The sequence below is a fragment of the Ranitomeya imitator genome, chromosome 3 (assembly GCF_032444005.1).
Source record: "Ranitomeya imitator isolate aRanImi1 chromosome 3, aRanImi1.pri, whole genome shotgun sequence".
NCBI classification, from domain to species: Eukaryota; Metazoa; Chordata; class Amphibia; order Anura; family Dendrobatidae; genus Ranitomeya; species Ranitomeya imitator.
In genome coordinates, this window is record NC_091284.1 from 841,913,925 (window position 1) to 841,938,117 (window position 24,193).

At 50.7% G+C, this 24,193-nt stretch overlaps 1 protein-coding gene across 1 annotated transcript in view; it reads left to right on the plus strand.

Moving 5' to 3' along the window:
* Positions 1–24,193, plus strand: part of CCKBR (cholecystokinin B receptor) — an 86,557-nt gene that overhangs the window by 50,792 nt on the left and 11,572 nt on the right. Inside the window, exon 2 of the mRNA XM_069759606.1 lies at positions 22,016–22,264. Coding sequence (XP_069615707.1) covers positions 22,016–22,264 — 249 coding nt within the window. The remainder of the gene's footprint in view (positions 1–22,015; positions 22,265–24,193) is intronic.

Genomic DNA, 24,193 nt, shown 5'->3' on the forward strand with positions numbered 1-24,193 from the left:
TGGTTAGCGAGGCGCTTACCTCCATGTCCTCAATGGACCCACCGGCCTTGGCTTGGGCCAGCATATCCAGGAGGGGTTCTTCCTCCCAGTGTTCGAGCAGGCTGCAGACCAGTAGGATGAAAGGTTTACGTCCGTGATGAGCCTTCATCATGTTGACGTGAAAGGCCTTTCGCCTACCCCAAGCGTGGTCAAGCGTGACCACGTAGGTGACCGGGTTGAGCTGTTGGTGGATGACATACGGGCCTTCCCAGGCTGCCTGAAGCTTATCCATTGATACGGGGACCAGCAACCACACCTTTTGACCCACGTGGTAGGTCCACTCCTGCGCATTTTGGTTGTACCAGTGCTTCTGGTCAGCCTGAGCCTGCGTCATGTTGTCATGCACCAACCGCGTCAAGGTCTGCATCTTGTCACGGAAGCGCATGACATACTCCACTATGGACACTTCAGAAGGGTTCGACTCCTATTCCCAGGACTCCCTTACCAACCCAAGGGGTCCCCGGACTCGCCTGCCATACAGGAACTCAAACGGGGAGAACCCCGTCAAAGTCTGCGGAACCTCTCGGTAGACGAACAGCAGGTGTGGGAGGTACCGCTCCCAGTCTCACCCTTGGGTGTCAACCAGCATGCGTAGCGTCTGTTTGAGGGTACCATTGAAGCATTCACACAAGCCATTGGTCTGTGGGTGATACGCACTCAATACCAGACGGTTCACCTGCATTTTCTTACAGAGAGCCTTTATTAGGCGAGATATGAATTGGGTCCCTTGATCAGTAAGCATCTCCCTGGGCAATCCTACATGTGAAAAGATAGCCAACAGGGCATCCGCGACCTTATCTGCCATAGTTGACGACAGAGCTACTGTCTCTGGGTACCGGGTAGCGTAGTCTACCACAGTAAGGATGTATTGCTTTCCAGAGCTGCTGGGAACGGCCAGCGGGCCCACAATGTCCACCGCGATCCTCTGGAAAGACTCCTCTATCACTGGCAAATGGAGCAGGCCCCACCTTCCCCACTCTTTGACAGGTGACACAGGAGCGGTAGTAGTGTGACACATCTTTTCCCATCTTGGGCCAATAGAAGTGTTGAGACAGCCGGGCCTTAGTTTTTCTTACCCCCAAGTGTCCAGCGAGCAGGATCTCATGGGCAATCCACAACAGCTCACTCCGTAATTGCTGCGGGACGACCAGCTGTCTTTCCCTCAACCACTCCTTTTGCGATTTTCCAGGCACTGTCTCCCGGAACAACCTCCCTCGTTCCCAGAACACCCTCTCCTTATCAGTCACGGAGGTGGGCATCTTGGCAAGTTGTCTCAAATTCTCTAGGCTTGCATCTGCGCGCAGATCGGCCTGAAACTCCTGGCTAGGGGAAGCCAGAAGCGACGTCAGGGTCCCTTCCCCACGGGAACCATGTAGGACCTGCTCTGGGTCCATCTCTGATTCAGTCATACCTGTGACTGAGGAGGGTCCAGAAGGCAGACCGTTATCTGCGTTCCCGGCACTCTGTCTACGGGTGACAGCAGCTACGTAGGCTGTCTCCCTGGGGATTTCTACAGACCCATCAGCCCGCGCTGCTGTGCTGTACTACCTCCCCATCCACCTCCATTACCTCACGAGCACTGCTACTTATGGGTCAGTTACCTTCCTCGGTGGCACTGGTCAGTTGCATGGCATCACCTTGCTCACGGTCACCATGCACCTCCCCATTTCCTTGAGCACCGACGTTTGCTCCTGTTAGGTGTTCCTCAGCCATCCCACCCCGCGGAGTGACGTGGCTGAGCACTCCTGCACCTGTGGACACATCAACCTTGGCGGAAAAATGATTATCAGGTTCAGTTGGCACATTTACATAATTTTCAGCAACATCCAAGGGGACATTCTTTGCGTCTGGAGGAGAGAAGGTATTTCCACCAACATAGAAGAGGATTCTTTACTGTTAGGGCGGTAAGAATCTGGAATTGCTTGCCTGAGGAGGTGGTGATGGCGAACTCAGTCGAGGGGTTCAAGAGAGGCCTGGATGTCTTCCTGGAGCAGAACAATATTGTATCATACAATTATTAGGTTCTGTAGAAGGACGTAGATCTGGGGATTTATTATGATGGAATATAGGCTGAACTGGATGCACAAATGTCTTTTTTCGGCCTTACTAACTATGTTACTATGTTACTATGTTACTATCCCTAGGGAAAAAATGAAATGGTTATCAGATGCCTCATTACTAGATAAAGCATGGTCAGGTAACACATACGATTTCCCATCATCATCATCATCATCATCAGGGTTAACGTTACCCTTATCAGCAGATTGGGGAGGGGTGTCAGGGACATAGTATGCAACCATCCTCCCCAAATCAGTCCCCAACAAATCATCAGTGGGCAAATTATCAGACAGCCCCACTTCCTTCACCCCGCTCCCGGCACCCCAATCAATATAAACCCGGGCCATTGGCAAGGGACAGCGGATGCCGCCAATCCCGGTGACAGTTAGGGTTTTCCCGGAATGATCTCTTCAGGGACCGCCAGTTTGGGTCGGATGAGGGTCCGCTGAGCCTCGGTGTCCTTGAGGCCTGTAGCGACATGGCCCCCCATGGTGATGCGCTGCACATTTTCACACACCCTCCCAAACGCCCCACCCACCAAAAGAACTGCTGCATTAGGCCCTGGGGCCTTGGATGGGGGCTTCCTCTGCTTGTCTGGACAGTAGGGACTGATATGACCAGTCTGTTTGCAAACAAAACACTGGTGGTCGGTGGTAGGTCTGGTGCTGTTCGCAATGAAGACAGGGCGTCTCTTGTGTTGGCTGGCAGGGGTACTGGCATTGGTTGCAGGCTTACCCCCTCTCCAGCTGGTGGTGACTGGCTTACACACCTCCGGTTTATGGTTGGCCTCAGACATCGGCAATCTGCGCTGCTTTCGTCACGTCTTTGGGTTCTCTGTCCATCACGAACAGTCACACCTCAGCTGGGCAAAGATGTAGGAACTGGTCTCTGATCATCAGGTCTCACAGCTGTGCAAAGGTGGTCACTGACAGTCCTTGGGTCCACTGGTCAAAGTGGGTTCCGAGTCCATACGCCACATCGCTGTAACTGTCGTGTGGGCCACTTTGGAGGTTCCGGAACTTTCTACGGTAAACCTCGGGTGTAAAGTAGTACTTAGCTATTAAGGCCTGCTTAATGGCCTCATAGTCACCATCCTCTTCTGGCGGGAGAGCAGCAAACGCCTCTAGAGCTTTGCCTCTCAGCCCTGGGGTCAGGTATTGGGCCCATTGGTTCCCAGGCAGCTGGTACTGTCTGCAGGCTTTCTCAAAGGCCCGCAGGAAAGTGTCCAAGTCCCCGTCCTTTTGCATCACAGGAAAGTGCTCTGGCCGGGGTTTAGGGGTCTGAGCGCTGTTGGGCTCGCCGCTGGACTGGGACGACCCCTGCACTTGGAGTCGGGCTAACTTCAGCTCTGTCACGCTCACGTCCTGACTGGTGGGCGTGAGCTCGGGGGGTTTGTGGCCCCACTGAGCCACAAACCAGACTATTCTGGAAGGGGCGTGACTATGACAGCTGCCTTGGTCTTCTCTGGAGCCTCTGATGGTGAGGTCAGGCTTGTGCGGCAGGCAGCTGCCAGGTGCTACTCCAGGGTGGTGTCTGGCTGTGGGTGCTGATCCCACTTGAGAAACAGGAACACCAGGATTGGTGCGGGCATTAGGCAGGACTAGCAGATAAGCACGGATGAGACTCAGACAAGTAGGCTGGCACGGCTGAGACACAGAGCTGGCAGAGACACAGGACTGGCAGGAACAATAGAGACACAGGACTGGCAGGTACGGCAGAGACACAGGGCTGGTTGGTGTGGTGTATGAAGGAACAGGTAGGGACCTGTTCACACTGGAGGTGCAGGTACGGATATGTAGTATGAAGGAACAGGTTGGGACCTGTTCACACAGGAGATGCAGGTACGGAAACAAGCCAGAAGGAAAGGAGAATGAAGGAACAGGTTGGGACCTGTTCACACAGGAAGAGAACCGCAAGGCTGCGGATAGGAGCGGTAGAGCAGCAAGAGATAGTGCAGCAACAAAAGCTAAGCAGAGCGGAACCACAAGGAATGCGGAGAGGAGCTGCAGCAAGAGACTCTGCAGCAGCAACAGCAGAGTAGAACGGAGTAGAACTGCAGAAGTGCGGAGCAGAGGTAAAGCTGCAAGAGAGCGGAGCACAGGCAAAGTCACAAGAGCCGCAAGAGTGCGGAGCACAAGCAAACAGAGAGAACTGTTGTGAGTTCTGTTTTTGGGCTCCCTCTGGTGGTTACTGATGGTACTGGGTGACTTGTCTTTCCTGGGTCTCTGGGTTCCACCTGTTCCATCAGGATATGGGAGTTTCCTATTTAACCTGGCTTTGCTGGCATTTCCTCGCCGGTTATCAATGTATCCAGTGTGTCTTGTTACCTCTGCTCCCTGCTCCTAGAACCTTCTGGTCAAGCTAAGTTTGGATTTTCCTGTTTTGGTGTTTTGCTTTATTTGGTTTTTTAGTCCAGCCTGCAGATATGTGATTTTTTGCTGCTGGTTGCTCTAGTGGGCTGAAATTGCTCCTCATGTACCATGAGTTGGCACATGAGTTCAAGTAATTTCAGGATGGTTTTTTGAAGGGTTTTTCGCTGACCGCGCAGTTCACTTTTGTATCCTCTGCTATCTAGCTTTAGCGGGCCTCATTTTGCTGAAACTGTTTTCATACTGCGTATGTGCTTTCCTCTCATTTCACCGTCATTATATGTGGGGGGCTGCTATTTCTGTGGGGTATTTCTCTGGAGGCAAGAGAGGTCTGTGTTTCTTCTAATAGGGGAAGTTAGATCTTCGGCTGGAGCGAGACATCTAGGATCATCGTAGGCACGTTCCCCGGCTACTTTTATTTGTGTGTTAGGTTCAGGGTCGCGGTCAGCTCAGGTTCCATCGCCCTAGAGCTTGTTTGTATCTGTGCTTGTCCTTTAGTGATCCCCTGCCATTGGGATCATGACAGTATAACCGGCCCACAAAGTGTTAATTGTATTGGCTGAAGTAGGAGGATAAGTAGTCTGAGGAAGTTTTTTTTTTTTTTTTTTTTTTCTCTCTTTCCCTCAGAGTTTGCTGCCTAGCCTTATTGCAGCCTGGCTACTTCCTCCTCCTCTTAATCTTTGAATGGCTCTGATCCCAGCTGTTTATCATGGACGTCCAGAGTTTGGCTTCCAGCCTGAATAATCTTGCCGCTAAGGTTCAAAATATACAGGATTTTGTTGTACATGCTCCTATGTCTGAACCTAGAATTCCTGTCCCAGAGTTTTTTTCTGGAGATAGATCTCGTTTTCTGAATTTTAGGAACAATTGCAAGTTGTTTCTTTCTTTGAAATCTCGCTCCTCTGGAGACCCTGCTCAGCAAGTCAAGATTATTATATCTTTCCTGCGGGGTGACCCTCAGGATTGGGCATTTGCATTGGCACCAGGGGACCCTGCGTTGCTTAATGCGGATGCGTTTTTTCTGGCATTGGGTTTGCTCTATGAGGAACCTAACCAAGAGATTCAGGCTGAAAAAGCTTTGTTGGCCCTCTCTCAGGGGCAAGATGAAGCAGAAATTTATTGTCAAAAATTTCGGAAGTGGTCGGTGCTTACTCAGTGGAATGAGTGCGCCCTGGCTGCAAAGTTCAGAGATGGCCTTTCTGAGGCCATTAAAGATGTTATGGTGGGGTTCCCTGCGCCTACTGGTCTGAATGAGTCTATGACTATGGCTATTCAGATTGATCGGCGTTTACGGGAGCGCAAACCTGTGCATCATTTGGCGGTGTCGTCTGAACCGTCACCTGAGATAATGCAATGTGATAGAATTCAGTCCAGAAGTGAACGGCAAAATTATAGGCGGAAAAAAAGGTTGTGCTTTTATTGTGGTGATTCAGCTCATGTTATATCAGCATGCTCTAAACGCACAAAAAAGGTTGATAAGTCTGTTGCCATTAGTACTTTACAGTCTAAGTTCATTCTGTCTGTGACTCTGATTTGTTCATTATCATCCATTTCCGTCGATGCCTATGTGGATTCAGGCGCTGCCCTGAGTCTTATGGATTGGTCATTTGCCAATCGCTGTGGGTTTAGTCTGGAGCCTCTGGAAGTCCCTATTCCTTTGAAGGGAATTGACTCTACACCTTTAGCTATGAATAAACCTCAGTACTGGACACAAGTGACCATGCGTATGACTCCTGTTCATCAGGAGGTGATTCGCTTCCTGGTACTGTATAATTTGCATGATGTCCTAGTGCTTGGTCTGCCATGGTTACAAACTCATAATCCAGTCCTTGACTGGAAATCGATGTCTGTGTTAAGCTGGGGTTGTCAGGGGGTTCATGATGATGCACCTCCGATTTCTATCGCTTCATCTACTCCTTCTGAGATTCCTGTGTTTTTGTCTGACTATCGGGATGTTTTTGAGGAGCCTAAGCTCAGTTCGCTTCCTCCTCACAGGGATTGCGATTGTGCTATACATTTAATTCCAGGCAGTAAATTTCCTAAAGGTCGTTTGTTCAATCTGTCAGTGCCAGAGCATACTGCTATGCGGGATTATGTTAAGGAGTCCTTGGAAAAGGGACATATCCGTCCATCTTTGTCCCCTTTGGGAGCAGGTTTTTTTTTCGTGGCCAAAAAAGATGGTTCCTTGAGGCCTTGTATAGATTATCGTCTTTTGAATAAGATTACCGTAAAATATCAGTATCCTTTGCCATTGTTGACTGATTTGTTTGCTCGCATTAAGGGGGCTAAATGGTTCACTAAGATTGATCTTCGGGGTGCGTATAATCTTATACGAATAAAGCAAGGTGATGAGTGGAAAACCGCATTTAATACGCCTGAGGGCTATTTTGAGTATTTGGTAATGCCTTTCGGACTTTCTAATGCTCCTTCAGTCTTCCAGTCCTTTATGCACGATATTTTCCGTGAATATCTGGATAAATTTATGATTGTGTATTTGGATGATATTTTGGTTTTTTCTGATGACTGGGAGTCTCATGTTCAGCAGGTCAGTAAGGTGTTTCAGGTCCTGCGGGCCAATTCCTTGTTTGTAAAAGGCTCAAAGTGTCTCTTTGGAGTCCAGAAGATTTCTTTCTTGGGGTATATTTTTTCCCCTTCTACTATTGAGATGGATCCCGTCAAGGTTCAGGCTATTTGTGACTGGACGCAGCCTACATCTCTTAAGAGTCTACAGAAGTTCTTGGGCTTTGCTAATTTCTATCGTCGTTTTATAACAAATTTTTCTAGTGTTGTTAAGCCTTTGACGGATTTGACTAAGAAGGGTGCTGATGTTGCTAATTGGTCTCCTGCGGCTGTGGAGGCCTTTCAGGAACTTAAGCGCCGGTTTTCTTCTGCTCCTGTGTTGCGTCAGCCAGATGTTTCGCTCCCTTTTCAGGTTGAGGTTGATGCTTCCGAGATTGGAGCGGGGGCGGTTTTGTCACAGAGAAGCTCGGTGATGAAGCCATGCGCGTTTTTTTCTAGAAAGTTTTCGCCGGCTGAGCGGAATTATGATGTTGGTAATCGGGAACTTTTGGCCATGAAGTGGGCATTTGAGGAGCGGCGTCATTGGCTAGAGGGTGCTAGACATCGTGTGGTGGTCTTGACTGATCACAAAAATTTGATTTACCTTGAGTCTGCCAGGCGTCTGAATCCTAGACAGGCTCGTTGGTCACTGTTTTTCTCTCGTTTCAATTTTGTGGTTTCATACCTGCCAGGTTCAAAGAATGTGAAGGCGGATGCTCTTTCTAGGAGTTTTGTGCCTGACTCCCTTGGAAATTCTGAGCCCTCTGGTATCCTTAGGGATGGGGTGATTTTGTCTGCTGTCTCCCCAGACTTGCGACGTGCTTTGCAGGAGTTTCAGGCGGGTAAACCTGATCGTTGTCCGCCTGAGAGACTGTTTGTTCCGGATAATTGGACCAGTAGAGTCATCTCCGAGGTCCATTCTTCTGCGTTGGCAGGTCATCCTGGAATATTTGGTACTAGAGACTTGGTGGCCAGGTCTTTTTGGTGGCCTTCCTTGTCGAGGGATGTGCGTTCTTTTGTGCAGTCTTGTGAGGTTTGTGCTCGGGCTAAGCCTTGCTGTTCTCGGGCCAGTGGATTGTTGTCACCTTTGCCTATCCCGAAGAGGCCTTGGACGCACATTTCCATGGACTTTATTTCGGATCTCCCTGTCTCTCAAAAAATGTCCGTCATCTGGGTTGTGTGTGATCGCTTTTCTAAAATGGTTCATCTGGTACCCTTGCCTAAGTTACCTTCCTCCTCTGAGTTGGTCCCTCTGTTTTTTCAGAATGTGGTTCGTTTGCATGGGATTCCTGAGAACATCGTTTCTGACAGGGGATCCCAGTTTGTGTCTAGATTTTGGCGGACGTTCTGTGCTAAGATGGGCATTGATTTGTCCTTTTCGTCTGCATTCCATCCTCAGACGAATGGCCAGACTGAACGAACTAATCAGACCTTGGAGACTTATTTAAGGTGTTTTGTTTCTGCTGATCAGGATGACTGGGTTACCTTTTTGCCGCTGGCCGAGTTTGCCCTTAATAATCGGGCTAGTTCTGCTACCTTGGTTTCTCCTTTCTTTTGTAATTCGGGGTTTCATCCTCGTTTTTCCTCTGGTCAGGTGGAACCTTCTGATTGTCCTGGAGTGGACATGGTGGTGGATAGGTTGCATCGGATTTGGAGTCATGTGGTGGACAATTTGAAGTTGTCCCAGGAGAAGGCTCAGCAGTTTGCTAATCGCCGTCGCCGCGTGGGTCCTCGACTTCTTGTTGGGGACTTGGTGTGGTTGTCTTCTCGTTTTGTTCCTATGAAGGTCTCTTCTCCTAAGTTCAAGCCTCGGTTCATCGGTCCCTATAGGATCTTGGAAATTCTTAACCCTGTGTCGTTTCGTTTGGATCTCCCGGCATCGTTTGCTATTCATAATGTGTTCCATCGGTCGTTGTTGCGGAAGTATGAGGTACCTGTCGTTCCTTCGCTTGAGCCTCCTGCTCCGGTGCTGGTGGAGGGTGAATTGGAGTATCTTGTGGAGAAGATCTTGGATTCTCGTGTTTCCAGACGGAAACTCCAGTATTTGGTCAAGTGGAAGGGTTATGGTCAGGAGGATAATTCTTGGGTGGTTGCCTCGGATGTTCATGCTGATGATTTGGTTCGCGCTTTTCATAGGGCTCATCCTGATCGCCCTGGTGGTTCTCGTGAGGGTTCGGTGACCCCTCCTCAAGGGGGGGGGTACTGTTGTGAGTTCTGTTTTTGGGCTCCCTCTGGTGGTTACTGATGGTACTGGGTGACTTGTCTTTCCTGGGTCTCTGGGTTCCACCTGTTCCATCAGGATATGGGAGTTTCCTATTTAACCTGGCTTTGCTGGCATTTCCTCGCCGGTTATCAATGTATCCAGTGTGTCTTGTTACCTCTGCTCCCTGCTCCTAGAACCTTCTGGTCAAGCTAAGTTTGGATTTTCCTGTTTTGGTGTTTTGCTTTATTTGGTTTTTTAGTCCAGCCTGCAGATATGTGATTCTTTGCTGCTGGTTGCTCTAGTGGGCTGAAATTGCTCCTCATGTACCATGAGTTGGCACATGAGTTCAAGTAATTTCAGGATGGTTTTTTGAAGGGTTTTTCGCTGACCGCGCAGTTCACTTTTGTATCCTCTGCTATCTAGCTTTAGCGGGCCTCATTTTGCTGAAACTGTTTTCATACTGCGTATGTGCTTTCCTCTCATTTCACCGTCATTATATGTGGGGGGCTGCTATTTCTGTGGGGTATTTCTCTGGAGGCAAGAGAGGTCTGTGTTTCTTCTAATAGGGGAAGTTAGATCTTCGGCTGGAGCGAGACGTCTAGGATCATCGTAGGCACGTTCCCCGGCTACTTTTATTTGTGTGTTAGGTTCAGGGTCGCGGTCAGCTCAGGTTCCATCGCCCTAGAGCTTGTTTGTATCTGTGCTTGTCCTTTAGTGATCCCCTGCCATTGGGATCATGACAGAGAACACAAGGAAAGACACAGCAGGGAGAGAAGCCAGGGAGACCGAGGTAGGACAAAGTTCAGACAAGGTAATGGAACAAGACAAAGAACAAGAACAAAGAGACAGGGACCAGGATATTCTGCCTCCTGGAGGGCAGACAACAAGATCAAGGCAAGGCCAGGAGAAAAGCCTCTAGAGAGGGAGTACCACAGAGCAAGGCCTGGAAACTCAGAAGCTAAACACAAACTGAGCTAACACATTGCACAGGCCCAGACCACAGGGTGGAGCTGCACTAAATACTGGAGGCATCTTGGTAATTGGTCAGGAACAGATTAGACAGGTGCACCTGATTCCTATGAGAACCAGAGAGTTCAGGCGCCGGCCCCCTATGCACACAGCCAGGAAGCATGCAGAGAGCAGAGACACAGAACATGGAGCTGGCATGAAATAGAAACCACAACATGACCTGGAGCAGTGGGTAAGATAGTGTGAGAGATGAGAGGCCATGCAAGGACTGGGCAGCCAGCAAGTGAAGGGCAACGGAGGGCTTGCTATATTGTCTCTATATTTTGTGAGCCTTCTGTCTGGATCACCCTCTAGCTGCCGCAGCATGTTCCCCTCTTTTGCTCAGGACGGGTGACAGCCGTGCTCCTTTTTCCTATTTGGGGTAATTATTGGCCATATTTGCATGTGCCCTACCCATTACATACCAGGAGGACTATCTGCTTTGGGTGAGCTGCAGCCTGACAGGGTTTTGCTATTGACAGATATATCTTTTGCTGATCAGGACAGGGCGGCTTTGCCTGTAATTATTTGTGTATACCATTTGATTATCTGCCATATTTGATGCATGTTTTCCACTACTATATGGAAGCAGGGCCGCCATCAGGGCATTACAGCCGTGACTGGCGTATGGGGCCCACATCGGGCCCCCTCTTACCTGCTCACCGGGCCCCTACCGGCAGCCGCAGGCTGAACCGGGCCCTTAGCGGCGGCCGGCGCTACAGCTGTTTAACGCTATATAGTTAACAGCCGCAGCGTGCAGGTCGCCGGCGTCTGACGTCATTGTCAGTCGCCGGCGAGTGCACGATGCAGCTGCGTGGAGAGAGCAGGAGCGCGGCAGGTAAGCAGAACTTGTTTTTTTTTTATTGAGAGCGGTGATCTGGGGGGGTGGGCAGTAAAGCTGGACACAGAGGGGGCAGTAAAGCTGGACACAGAGGGGGCAGTAAAGCTTGACACAGAGGGGGCAGTAAAGCTGGACACAGAGGGGGCAGTAAAGCTGGACACAGAGGGGGCAGTAAAGCTGGACACAGAGGGGGCAGTAAAGCGGACACGGGGGGCAGAAAGCTGGACACAGAGGGGGCAGTAAAGCTGGACACGGGGGGGGCAGTAAAGCTGGACACGGGGGGGGCAGTAAAGCTGGACACGGGGGGCAGAAAGCTGGACACAGGGGGGGCAGTAAAGCTGGACACAGGGGGGGCAGAAAGCTGGACACAGGGGGGGCAGTAAAGCTGGACACGGGGGCAGTAAAGCTGGACACAGGGGGGCAGAAAGCTGGACACAGAGGGGGCAGTAAAGCTGGACACGGGGGGCAGAAAGCTGGACACGGGGGGGGCAGTAAAGCTGGACACAGGGGGAGCAGAAAGCTGGACACAGAGGGGGCAGTAAAGCTGGACACGGGGGGCAGAAAGCTGGACACATAGGGGGCAGTAAAGCTGGACACGGGGGCAGAAAGCTGGACACAGAGGGGGCAGTAAAGCTGGACACAGGGGGGGCAGTAAAGCTGGACACGGGGGGCAGTAAAGCTGGACACAGAGGGGGCAGTAAAGCTGGACACAGGGGGGGCAGAAAGCTGGACACAGAGGGGGCAGTAAAGCTGGACACGGGGGGCAGAAAGCTGGACACAGGGGGGGCAGAAAGCTGGACACAGAGGGGGCAGTAAAGCTGGACACGGGGGGGCAGAAAGCTGGACACAGAGGGGGCAGTAAAGCTGGACACAGAGGGGGCAGTAAAGCTGGACACAGGGGGGGCAGAAAGCTGGACACAGGGGGCAGTAAAGCTGGACACGGGGGGGGGCAGTAAGCTGGACACAGATGGGGCAGAAAGATGGACACAGGGGGGGCAGAAAGCTGGACACGGGGGGCAGAAAGCTGGACACAGGGGGGGGCAGAAAGCTGGGCAGAGTGCTGGACAGAGATGGGGCAGAGTGCTGGACAGAGATGGGGCAGAGTGCTGGATAGAGATGGGGCAGAGTGCTGGACAGAGATGGGGCAGAGTGCTGGACAGAGATGGGGCAGAGTGCTGGACAGAGATGGGGCAGAGTGCTGGACAGAGATGGGGCAGAATGCTGGACAGAGATGGGGCAGAGTGCTGGACAGAGATGGGGCAGAGTGCTGGACAGAGATGGGGCAGAGTGCTGGACAGAGATGGGGCAGAGTGCTGGACAGAGATGGGGCAGAGTGCTGGACAGAGATGGGGCAGAGTGCTGGACAGAGATGGGGCAGAGTGCTGAACACAGATGGGGCAGAGTGCTGGACACAGATGGGGCAGAGTGCTGGACACAGATGGGGCAGAGTGCTGGACACAGATGGGGCAGAGTGCTGGACACAGATGGGGCAGAGTGCTGGACACAGATGGGGCAGAGTGCTGGACACAGATGGGGCAGAGTGCTGGACACAGATGGGGCAGGATTGGACACAGATGGGGCAGAGTGCTGGACACAAATGGGGCAGGATTGGACACAGATGGGGCAGAGTGCTGGACACAGATGGGGCAGGATTGGACACAGATGGGGCAGAGTGCTGGACACAGTCGCCGGCGAGTGCACGATGCAGCTGCGTGGAGAGAGCAGGAGCGCGGCAGGTAAGCAGAACTTGTTTTTTTTTTTATTGAGAGCGGCGATCCGGGGGGGGGGGGGGGGGGGGGTCAGTAAAGCTGGACACAGAGGGGGCAGTAAAGCTGGACACAGGGGGGGCAGAAAGCTGGACACGGGGGGGCAGTAAAGCTGGACACAGGGGGGGCAGAAAGCTGGACACAGAGGGGGCAGTAAAGCTGGACACAGGGGGCAGAAAGCTGGACACAGAGGGGGCAGTAAAGCTGGACATGGGGGGGCAGTAAAGCTGGACACGGGGGGGGGGCAGTAAAGCTGGACACAGGGGGGGCAGAAAGCTGGACACAGAGGGGGCAGTAAAGCTGGACACGGGGGGCAGAAAGCTGGACACAGAGGGGGCAGTAAAGCTGGACACGGGGGGCAGAAAGCTGGACACAGAGGGGGCAGAAAGATGGACACAGGGGGGGCAGAAAGCTGGACACGGGGGGCAGAAAGCTGGACACAGAGGGGGCAGTAAAGCTGGACACGGGGGGCAGAAAGCTGGACACAGAGGGGGCAGTAAAGCTGGACACAGGGGGGGCAGAAAGCTGGACACAGAGGGGGCAGTAAAGCTGGACACGGGGGGCAGAAAGCTGGACACGGGGGGCAGAAAGCTGGACACAGGGGGCAGTAAAGCTGGACACAGGGGGGGCAGAAAGCTGGACACAGGGGGCAGTAAAGCTGGACACAGGGGGCAGTAAAGCTGGACACGGGGGGCAGAAAGCTGGACACAGAGGGGGCAGTAAAGCTGGACACGGGGGGGCAGAAAGCTGGACACAGAGGGGGCAGTAAAGCTGGACACAGAGGGGGCAGTAAAGCTGGACACAGGGGGGGCAGAAAGCTGGACACAGGGGGCAGTAAAGCTGGACACGGGGGGGCAGAAAGATGGACACAGGGGGGGCAGAAAGCTGGACACGGGGGGCAGAAAGCTGGACACAGGGGGGGGCAGAAAGCTGGGCAGAGTGCTGGACAGAGATGGGGCAGAGTGCTGGACAGAGATGGGGCAGAGTGCTGGATAGAGATGGGGCAGAGTGCTGGGCAGAGATGGGGCAGAGTGCTGGACAGAGATGGGGCAGAGTGCTGGACAGAGATGGGGCAGAGTGCTGGACAGAGATGGGACAGAGTGCTGGACAGAGATGGGGCAGAGTGCTGGACAGAGATGGGGCAGAGTGCTGGACAGAGATGGGGCAGAGTGCTGGACAGAGATGGGGCAGAGTGCTGGACAGAGATGGGGCAGAGTGCTGGACAGAGATGGGGCAGAGTGCTGGACAGAGATGGGGCAGAGTGCTGGACAGAGATGGGGCAGAGTGCTGGACACAGATGGGGCAGAGTGCTGGACACAGATGGGGCAGAGTGCTGGACACAGATGGGGCAGAGTGCTGGACACAGATGGGGCAGGATTGGACACAGATGGGGCAGAGTGCTGGACACAAATGGGGCAGGATTGGACACAGATGGGGCAGAGTGCTGGACACAGATGGGGCAGGATTGGACACAGATGGGACAGAGTGCTGGACACAGATGGGGCAGAGTGCTGAACACAGATGGGGCAGAGTGCTGGACACAGATGGGGCAGAGTGCTGGACACAGATGGGGCAGAGTGCTGGACACAGATGGGGCAGAGTGCGGGACACAGATGGGGCAGGATTGGACACAGATGGGGCAGAGTGCTGGACACAGATGGGGCAGAGTGCTGGACACAGATGGGGCAGGATTGGACACAGATGGGGCAGAGTGCTGGACACAGATGGGGCAGAGTGCTGGACACAGATGGGGCAGGATTGGACACAGATGGGGCAGAGTGCTGGACACAGATGGGGCAGGATTGGACACAGATGGGGCAGAGTGCTGGACACAGATGGGGCAGGATTGGACACAGATGGGGCAGAGTGCTGGACACAGATGGGGCAGAGTGCTGAACACAGATGGGGCAGAGTGCTGGACACAGATGGGGCAGGATTGGAAACAGATGGGGCAAGATTGGAGACAGATGGGGCAGGATGGATACGATGGAGACAGATGGGGCAGGATGGGGAGATCATATGGGGCAGAATGGATACTCATGAGTGCAGGATGGGAGAACATATGGCTGGAGCCTGGAATGAGACACACTGGGGCTAGGATGGCGAATATTACTATAGGGGCTAATTAAGGAATATTATTATTGCAGTGATGTATTTATTTTATTTTTTGAGTATACTGTTTTAAATGGGGGGGCGGTCCTGTTACTGTGTAGAGTGATACTATGTTGCCTTCTTCATGTTGTGTAATGTAGAAGTTGGGAAAATTAAGTAATGTGTTCTACAAGCGGAACTCGAGATAACTGTTTTATTTCCTGCAGAGACGACTCCTGGCTGGATGAAGTGATGGCGGTCTGTGCTGGATGAAAGATGAAGGACTTCACCTAGAGACGTCACTGGTGAGTCAGTGTTACCTATACACTGACACTATACACTGTATACTATATACAGAGGTCCTGTGTACAATGTCACCAGTGATCACTGTATTACCTGTACACAGACACTGCATACTAAGTACAGATCTCCTGTGCATAATGGCACTGATGGTGATAGTATTGTGGGGTTTTTTTTATTACTGATCAGTATTGTGGGCGGCACGGTGGCGCAGTGGATAGCACAGCAGCCTTGCAGCACTGGGGTCCTGGGTTCTAATCCCAACCAGGACAACATCTGCAAAGAGTTTGTATGTTCTCTCCGTGTTTGCATGGGTTTCCTCCGGGCACTCCGGTTTCCTCCCACATTTCAAAGACATACAGATAGGGATTCTAGATTGTGAGCCCCATCGGGGACAGTGATGATAATGTGTGCAACCTGTAAAGCGCTGCGGAATATGTTAGCGCTATATAAAAATAAAGATTATTATTATTATTACTATTGTAGTATTCAGTCACTATGTGGTGACATCTGGTCATGATGTTGTGGTATTTGTTCCTTGTATTTTATATTATTCGATCACTGTGGTGGTAATATGTGGTCTGGTCATAGTGCTGTGGTATTTGTTCCTTGTATGTAGTATTATAGGTAATTTTAAACATTGAAAAATAAATAAAAATATTCCTAAATTGTATTGCATATTTTAACAAATATTTAGTAGGTTACAGTAGAGTAGGGCCCGGCCAAAAGTGTCTACCGTGTTATGGTGGCGGCTTAAAACAAAAGCTGCCGGCCATATGTGTGATCTGGTGATGGGAACTGTTAATGTGTGATAGGTGAGAAGTGGAGATTTTCCAAGAGAGAGCGGTGGGACTGTGGACAGTTCGTGGGGTGGAGCCTGGAGGCGGGGCTGGGGTGGAGCCTGGGCGGAGTTTCAAGGGGGCCCCGAAAATTTTGCCAGTATGGGGCCCCGAAATTTCTAGTGGCAGCCCTGTATGGAAGTATTGTGTATTGGGCAGTGTTGGGCACACGTATATGGAGGGAGTTTTGTGTATGGTTTTAATTGTTTTTATATGTTACCAATTAGGCCATGTTCACACAATGCGTTTTTTACTGCGGAACCACCGCGATTTTGCCGCTGCGGGTCCGCAGCTGTTTTCCATGCAGGGTACAGTACAATGTCCCTATGGAAAACAGGAACCGCTGTGCACATGATGCGGAAATTCACTAAAAAAGCCGCGCTGAATAGCTGCGGTAAAAAAGAAGGACCATGTCACTTCTTTGTGCGGAACTGCAGCGGTTCTGCACCCATTGACCTCCATTGTGAGGGTCAAACCCGCAGTAAAACCCGCAGACGAAAAAAATATCTGCGGGTTTTCTGCGGTTTGTGGTGCAGAACCGCTGCAGCAGGAAGTGCGTGGGCGGAGTGTGGCTGTCCCCCCGTGCCCCAATCCCACCCCCCCATGCTCCGATGCCACCCCCCGTGCTCCGACGCCCCCCCCTGCCCCCCTCCCCCCGTGCCCTCATCTCCCCCCCTTATACTTACCGGGCCTCCCGGTGTCCGTCCGTCCGACTTCTCCCTGGGCGCCGCCATCTTCAAAAATGGCGGGCGCATGCGCAGTGCGCCCGCCGAATCTGCCAGCCGGCAGATTCATTCCAGGCACATTTTGATCACTGCGATAACCTCACAGTGATCAAAATAAAAAAAAGGTAAATGCCCCCCCCCCCCTTTATCACCCACATAGGTAGTAACAATAATAAAATAAAGAATTTATTTTTTTTTTCCCCCCCACTACAGTTAGAACTTGGGTTAGGGGTAGGGGTAGGGTTAGGGTATTTTCAGCCATTTTAACCCTAAAAAAACTTCCTAGAAAGCACACAGACTCTGCAGAGAAAACTGCATAAAAAACGCACTAAAAACCGCATCAAAAAACGCACCAAAAAACGCACCTGCGTTTTCTGCCAAGAGCTGCGGTTTTTAGTGCAGAAAAAACAGCAGGGAAATCAGGAACGTGTGAACATGGCCTAAAGCTTGTGTGACTTATTATAACTTTTGGTGGTGTGCATACATTATAGTGGCTTTTCTTTTCTTGTTTATTATCTGCTCTGTGTATTAGCCATTGTTTTGCACCCCCAATATATATTTATTTATTTGATATCATTGTGGTGCGCCAACTAATTTTTCTATGATGCATGTCATGAAAACACACACAAGGCTATTGACCTATCAATTTACCGCAGGAGCTTATTTTAGGTATCCCACTGCTGCTACAATATAACACGAACTGCAGGGATTTATGTATATCCCGCTTTACAGTTCCACTTCGGAACTTGCAGCTCTCCGGCGCCCCCCTTACCCTCAGGTCAGGGAACTACACCTAGGATAATTGGTTGCTGGATGTGCCGCTTCACTGTGGACTGGCTAGCAGGCACGCTGCAGCGAGAGAATTATAAATACTCAGGCCGCAGCCAGACAATAGCTTATAAAATTCCGTTCCGTCGCTGCCAGCGGCACCCACCTAGCCCAGAACACACTTTGCTGCCACCAGCTCAGATTACTCACAGAGAGGGGTTCGAGCCAACCCAAATTAGTAGCGTAGTTACTTCAGGCATGTGAAAAATTTGCATAGAACATGAAGAAGATTAACTAGTAGTTTTATATTTTACTCCTAAAAGGTAGGCAGTGTTTACAAAAGGTCTATTAAGATTTTACAATATGAGACAAAGTACCGTTTATACTCGAGTATATGCCGACCCCCCTAATTTTGCAACAAAAAACTGGGAAAACTTATTAACATCTCAACTTACAATCACTCTCTGAGTCCCTTCTCCTTCTTACAGACATAGCCTCCCTTCATGACACAGATGCTGCTGCCACTTTTTATAACACCACAATAACAGCAACACTCGATTCGGCCGCCCCACTCATGCATAGCAAAACTCGTACACTCAACAGGCAGCCCTGGCTGACCAGCCTGACCAAAGAACTGAGACGGGCTTCCAGGATCGCTGAGCGGAGATGGATGCAATCCCGCTCTGCCGACCACTTCACTGCATACAAGCAGTCCCTCGCCAGCTTCAAGTCTGCGCTCACTGCCGCAAAATAAACTTACTTCTCATCTCTCATATCCTCCCTGTTTCACAACCCTAAACATCTTTTCAACACTTTCAATTCTCTACTCTGTCCCCCAGCACCTCCTCCCTCCCCTCTCATTTCTGCTGAAGACTTCGCCTCTTTCTTTAAACACAAGATCGATACGATCAGATAAAGCTTTGGCCCACAGCGCCCACTGCCCCTCTTAGCTGCTCAACGCTGCTCCTCCAAAACCAGCTTCTCCACCATGACAGAAGATCAGCTCTCCACCCTCCTGTCAAGATCACACCTCACCACCTGCACGCTTGACCCGCTCCCGTCCCACCTCATCCCTAACATTTCCACGGTCTTCATCCCAACCCTAACGCACCTCTTCAACCTCTCACTCACAGCAGGTGTCTTCCCCTCATCCTTCAAGCATGCCAAGATCACACCCATCCTCAAAAAGCCCTCTGTGTCTAGCTATCGCCCGATATCTCTTCTCCCTTATGCCTCCAAATTGCTGAAGCAACACGTCCATCTTGAACTGTCCTCCCACCTCTCCTCCTGCTCCCTCTTTGATCGGTTACAATCCGGCTTCCATTCTCATCACTCAACTGAAACTGCCCTAACTAAAGTCACCAATGACCTACTAACTGCCAGGAGCAAGCGACACTACTCTGTCCTCCTTCTCCTGGACCTGTCTTCCGCCTTTGACACTGTAGACCACTCCCTTTTGCTACAAATCCTCTCATCCCTTGGCATCACAGACTTGGCCCTTTCCTGGATCTCGTCATATCTGACAGACCGAACATTCAGTGTCTCCCTCCCCCACACCACCTCCTCACCTCGCCCCTTGTCAGTCAGTGTTCTTCAAGGCTCTGTTCTAGGACCCCTACTCTTCTCCATCTACACCTTTGGCCTGGGACAGCTCATAGAATCCCACGGTATGCAGTACCATCTCTACGCTGATGACACGCAGATCTACCTCTCCGGACCTGACCTCTCCTCCTTACTTACCAAAATCCCACACTGTCTGTCTGCTATCTCGGCCTTTTCTGCTCGCTTTCTACAACTGAACATGGACAAAACAGAATTCATCATCTTTTCCCCATCTCACTCTACTCCTCCACCCGACCTATCCATCAATGTCAATGGCTGCTCACTTTCCCCAGTCCCAAACGCCCGATGCCTCGGGGTAATCCTCGACTCTGCCCTCTCTTTCAAGCCACATATCCAAGCTCTTGCCTCCTCCTGCCGTCTCAAACTTAAAAATATTTCCCGGATCCGTGCTTTCCTTGACCGCGACACCACAAAAATGCTAGTGTACGCCCTTATCATCTCCCGCCTCGACTACTGCAACCTCCTACTTTCTGGACTCCCCTCTAGCACTCTAGCACCACTCCAATCCATCCTACACTCTGCTGCCCGACTAATCCACCTGTCCCCCCGCTATTCCCCAGCCTCTCCACTATGTCAATCCCTTCACTGGCTTCCTATCGCCCAGAGACTCCAGTTCAAAACCCTCACACTGACATACAAAGCCATCCACAACCTGTCTCCTCCATACATCTGTGACCTCGTCTCCTGGTACCTACCTACACGCGACCTCCGGTCCTCTCAAGATCTCCTTCTCTACTCCCCTCTCATCTCTTCTTCCCATAACCGCATCCAAGAATTCTCCCGTGCTTCCCCCATACTCTGGAACTCTCTACCCCAACACATCAGACTCTCGCCTACCATAGAAACCTTCAAAAAGAACCTGAAGATTCACCTCTTCCAATAAGCCTACAGCTTGCAGTGATCCTGAACCTACTGGACCACCGCACAACCAGCTCTACCCTCTATTAGTGTATCCTCACCCATCCCCTGCAGACTGTGAGCCCTCGGGGGCAGGGTCCTCCATCCTTATGTACCCGTCTGCCTTGTTATTTGCTCATGTTTAATGTATTTGTCTATATTTGCCCCATATTCACATGTAAAGCGCCATGGAATAAATGGTGCTATAAAAATGTATAATAATAATAATAATTGACTCGAGTATAAGCCTAGGTTGGAAAATGCAGCAGCTACCGGTAAATGTCAAAAATAAAAATAGATACCAATAAAAGTAAAATTAATTGAGATATCAGTGGGTTAAGTGTTTTTGAATATCCATATTGAATCAGGAGCCCCATGCAGTTCATAATGACCCCATAGATGCCCCATATAATGCTCTATGCAGTTATGGCCCCATATAATGCTCCATGCAGTACATAATGACCCCATAGATGCCTCATATAACATTGTGCCACATGTAATGCTGCTGCTGCACTAAAAAAAAAAAAAAAATGACATCCTCACCTCTCGTCGCTGCTCCTCAGCTTCCCGTCTCTCCACAGTAACTGTTCAGGCAGCGGGCGGCGTGCACAATACGCCATCGCGCCCTCTGACCTGAACAGTCAGTGCAGAGGACGGGAAGACGGAGCGTCGGTGGAACGCGGAAAGGTGAATATGAAATACTCACCTGCTCCCGAAGCTCCTGACGCGGCCCCTGCATGTCCCATGGTCTCCGGGCGCGGCAGCTTCTTCCTGTAGTGAGCGGTCACATGGTACCGCTCATTACAGTAATGAATATGCGGCTCCACCCCTATGGGAGTGGGGTCCATATTCATTACTTTAATGAGCGGTACCAGTGACCGCTGAACAGGGGAAGAAGCACGGTCCGAAGACCGTGGGAAATGCAGGGACCGTGTCAGGAGCTCCGGGAGCAGGTATTTGACAGGCGTCGCTTCCCCTCACTGATCCCCCCGCCGACCGTGACTCGAGTATAAGCCGAGAGGGGCACTTTCAGCCCATTTTTTTAGGCTGAAAATCTCGGCTTATACTCGAGTATATACGGTATATACAAGGCAATCACAAAATAAACGGATTAAAACAGAAATTAACACATGTGCTCAGATTATTTCAGCTAACCATGCTGGTGGGCGGAGCCAAATATTCCAGTTCCTCAGGGAGTGTGGATAGTGTGAAATCCCAGGCAAGAAAAAATGCTGGACTCACTGGCAGTAACTTATACTGGTAGGCTGTGACATCACTAAAGGGGCTGGTTTACCTGCACCCTCCCCTCTCCTCAAAGTTACAGATTTTACCAGCAATACTTATCATTCTCATATCTTGGCTTCAGACCATGGCAGAGTCACTACACCCCCATCATTCATCTTATATTAAAATTTGCTTTCTAATGATACCGCACTGGGACTAGTTGCTCCACACGGTTCAGGAGAAATCCGCACTTACAGTGATTGACAGATCTACCGATGGGAATTCGCAATATGTACTCCTTATTTTCCTAGCCCAAATCGGTGGCCCAATATCTCACTATAATAGAACAAAGAACCTCATGTCTTTTGAGAGAGACTCTACCAGTTTTAGCTGGTTCTAGATGGGAGGAGGGAGAAATGAGCAATGTGGGGAGATCGGCTTGCAGCTAGAAGCCATAAACATTCCTGAGGTGGGAGGGAATGAGAGGTTTAGGATTCACACACACACAGCAGCAGCAGAAGCAAAGAGAGAAGGGGGGTCAGAGCCCACAGCATGCGTGAGAACAGGGAAAATGAAAAATCCTACTCCATTTTATACATTATCGTGACATGGAGTATAAGACATGATGTAACAGCAGAATAGTGAGTGCAGCTCTGGAGGTGACTGGAGCACAGGCCTCGGTGACGGATGTCTTTTCTTTTTCAGACCTGAACTGGGTGCGGATCCTCCTTTACTGCCTGATCTTCCTGCTCAGCGTCTTCGGGAACACTCTCATTATCATCGTGCTGCTGATGAACAAGCGGCTCCGCACCGTCACTAACTGCTTCCTGCTCTCCCTGGCGGTCAGCGACATTATGGTGTCCCTGCTGTGCATGCCCTTCACCCTCATCCCCAACCTCCTGGGCAACTTCATCTTCGGAGAGGTCATCTGCAAGACGGCCGCCTACTTCATGGGTGAGGATCAGGGCCACACGGCCGGGCTCATGTCTGACACCGTGGGCTCATGTCTGACACCGTGGGCTCATGTCTGACACTGGGGGCTCATGTCTGACACTGTGGGCTCATGTCTGACACTGTGGGTTCATGTCTGACACCGTGGGCTCAAGTTTATCTCTGACTCCGTGGGCTCATATCTGACACCGTGGGTTCATGTCTGACACTGTGGCCTCATGTCTGACCCCATGGGCTCTTTTCTGATACCATGGGCTCATATGTGACACTGTGGGCTCATGTCTGACACCGTGGGCTCATGTCTGACACCGTGGCCTCATGTCTGACACTGTGGCCTCATGTCTGACCCCATGGGCTCTTTTCTGATACCATGGGCTCATGTGTGACACTGTGGGCTCGGGCTCATGTCTGACTCCGTGGGCTCATGTCTGACACCGTGGACTCTTGTCTGACATTGTGGGCTCGGGCTCATGGGTGACACCGTGGGCTCTTGTCTGACTCCGTGGGCTCTTGTCTGACACCGTGGGCTATTGTCTGACACCGTGGGTCCTTGTCTGACACCGTGGGTCCTTGTCTGACACCGTGGTGTCTTGTCTGACACCGGGGTCTCCTCACCATTTTCAGGATCTCTGCTTGCTGTGACTGAGTTGATGATATCTAGAGGAATAAACCCTCACCGATCTAATCCTTCTGTCAGCTGAGGGTTTGGTGCAGTGTATTAGTCTTGACAATTCTCCGAACTCCACACGTCACAGCAGAAGTCTGGGGCTGAGCACCCTCCGCTCCTCGGAGCCGTCACCTGAGTGCGTCTCCTTCCATTCACTGACAGCAATCCAAGATCTTGTCAGTGGTGACTATTGTGGACTTGTCTTCAGCCGTTTCTTGTGGATTTCTTGTAGAGGTGGGAGACGACCAATGTGGCCGCCATAACGCACATCGAGGCTGAGCTGTGAACCATCACCTTCCTCATCAGGCAAAACTTCAATGCAGCCATGAATGTGATAGATGTGCAGCATTATGTGTGAGCCCAGCAACCAGCAAAAATAGGACATGGAAATGTAATATCGTCCTGGGATAATAATCCAGAGCCCTGAGATAATAATCCATAGCCCTGAGATAATAATCCAGAATCCTGAGATAATAATGCAGAGTCCTGATATAACAATCTAGAATCCTGAGACAATAATGCAGAGTCTTTAGATAAACTTGCATGGCCTTGAGATAATAATATAGAGCTTTGGGATGATGATGATAATCCCCAGAGCCCTGAGATAATAATCATGAATCCTGAGATTATAATGAAGAGCCCTTAGATAAAGTTGAAGGGCCCTGAGATAATAATCCAGAGCCTTGAGATAATCCAGAGCCCTGAGATAATAATGCAGAGTCCTTAGATAAAGTTGTAGAGCAGTGAGATAATCCAGAGCCCTGAAATAATAATCTAGACCAGAGCTCTTAAATAATAATGTAGACCTCTGAGATAATAATCCAGAGCCATGAAGTAATAATCCAGAACTCTGAGATAATAATACTAAGCCCTAAAATAATATTAGGGCTAATAAATAATCCAGAGCCCTACGATAAAACTGCAGGACCCTAAGATAATAATGCAGAGCCCTGAAATAATATCACTAGCCCGGTAAAATAATGCAGAGTGCTGAGATAATGCATAGCCCTGTGCTAATAATGCAGAGTCCTGAGATAATAATACAGAGGCCTCAGATAATAACACAGCCCTGAGATAATACAGAGCCCTGATGTAATAATGCAGAGCCCTGAGATTGTAATGCAGAGCCATGAGATTGTAATGCAGAGCCCTGATATAATGCAGAGTCCTGAAATAATGCAGAGCTCTGAGATAATAATGCAGAGTCCTGAGATAATAATGCATAGCCCCGATGTCACGGTTCACAGGGAGGATACCTTTATCAT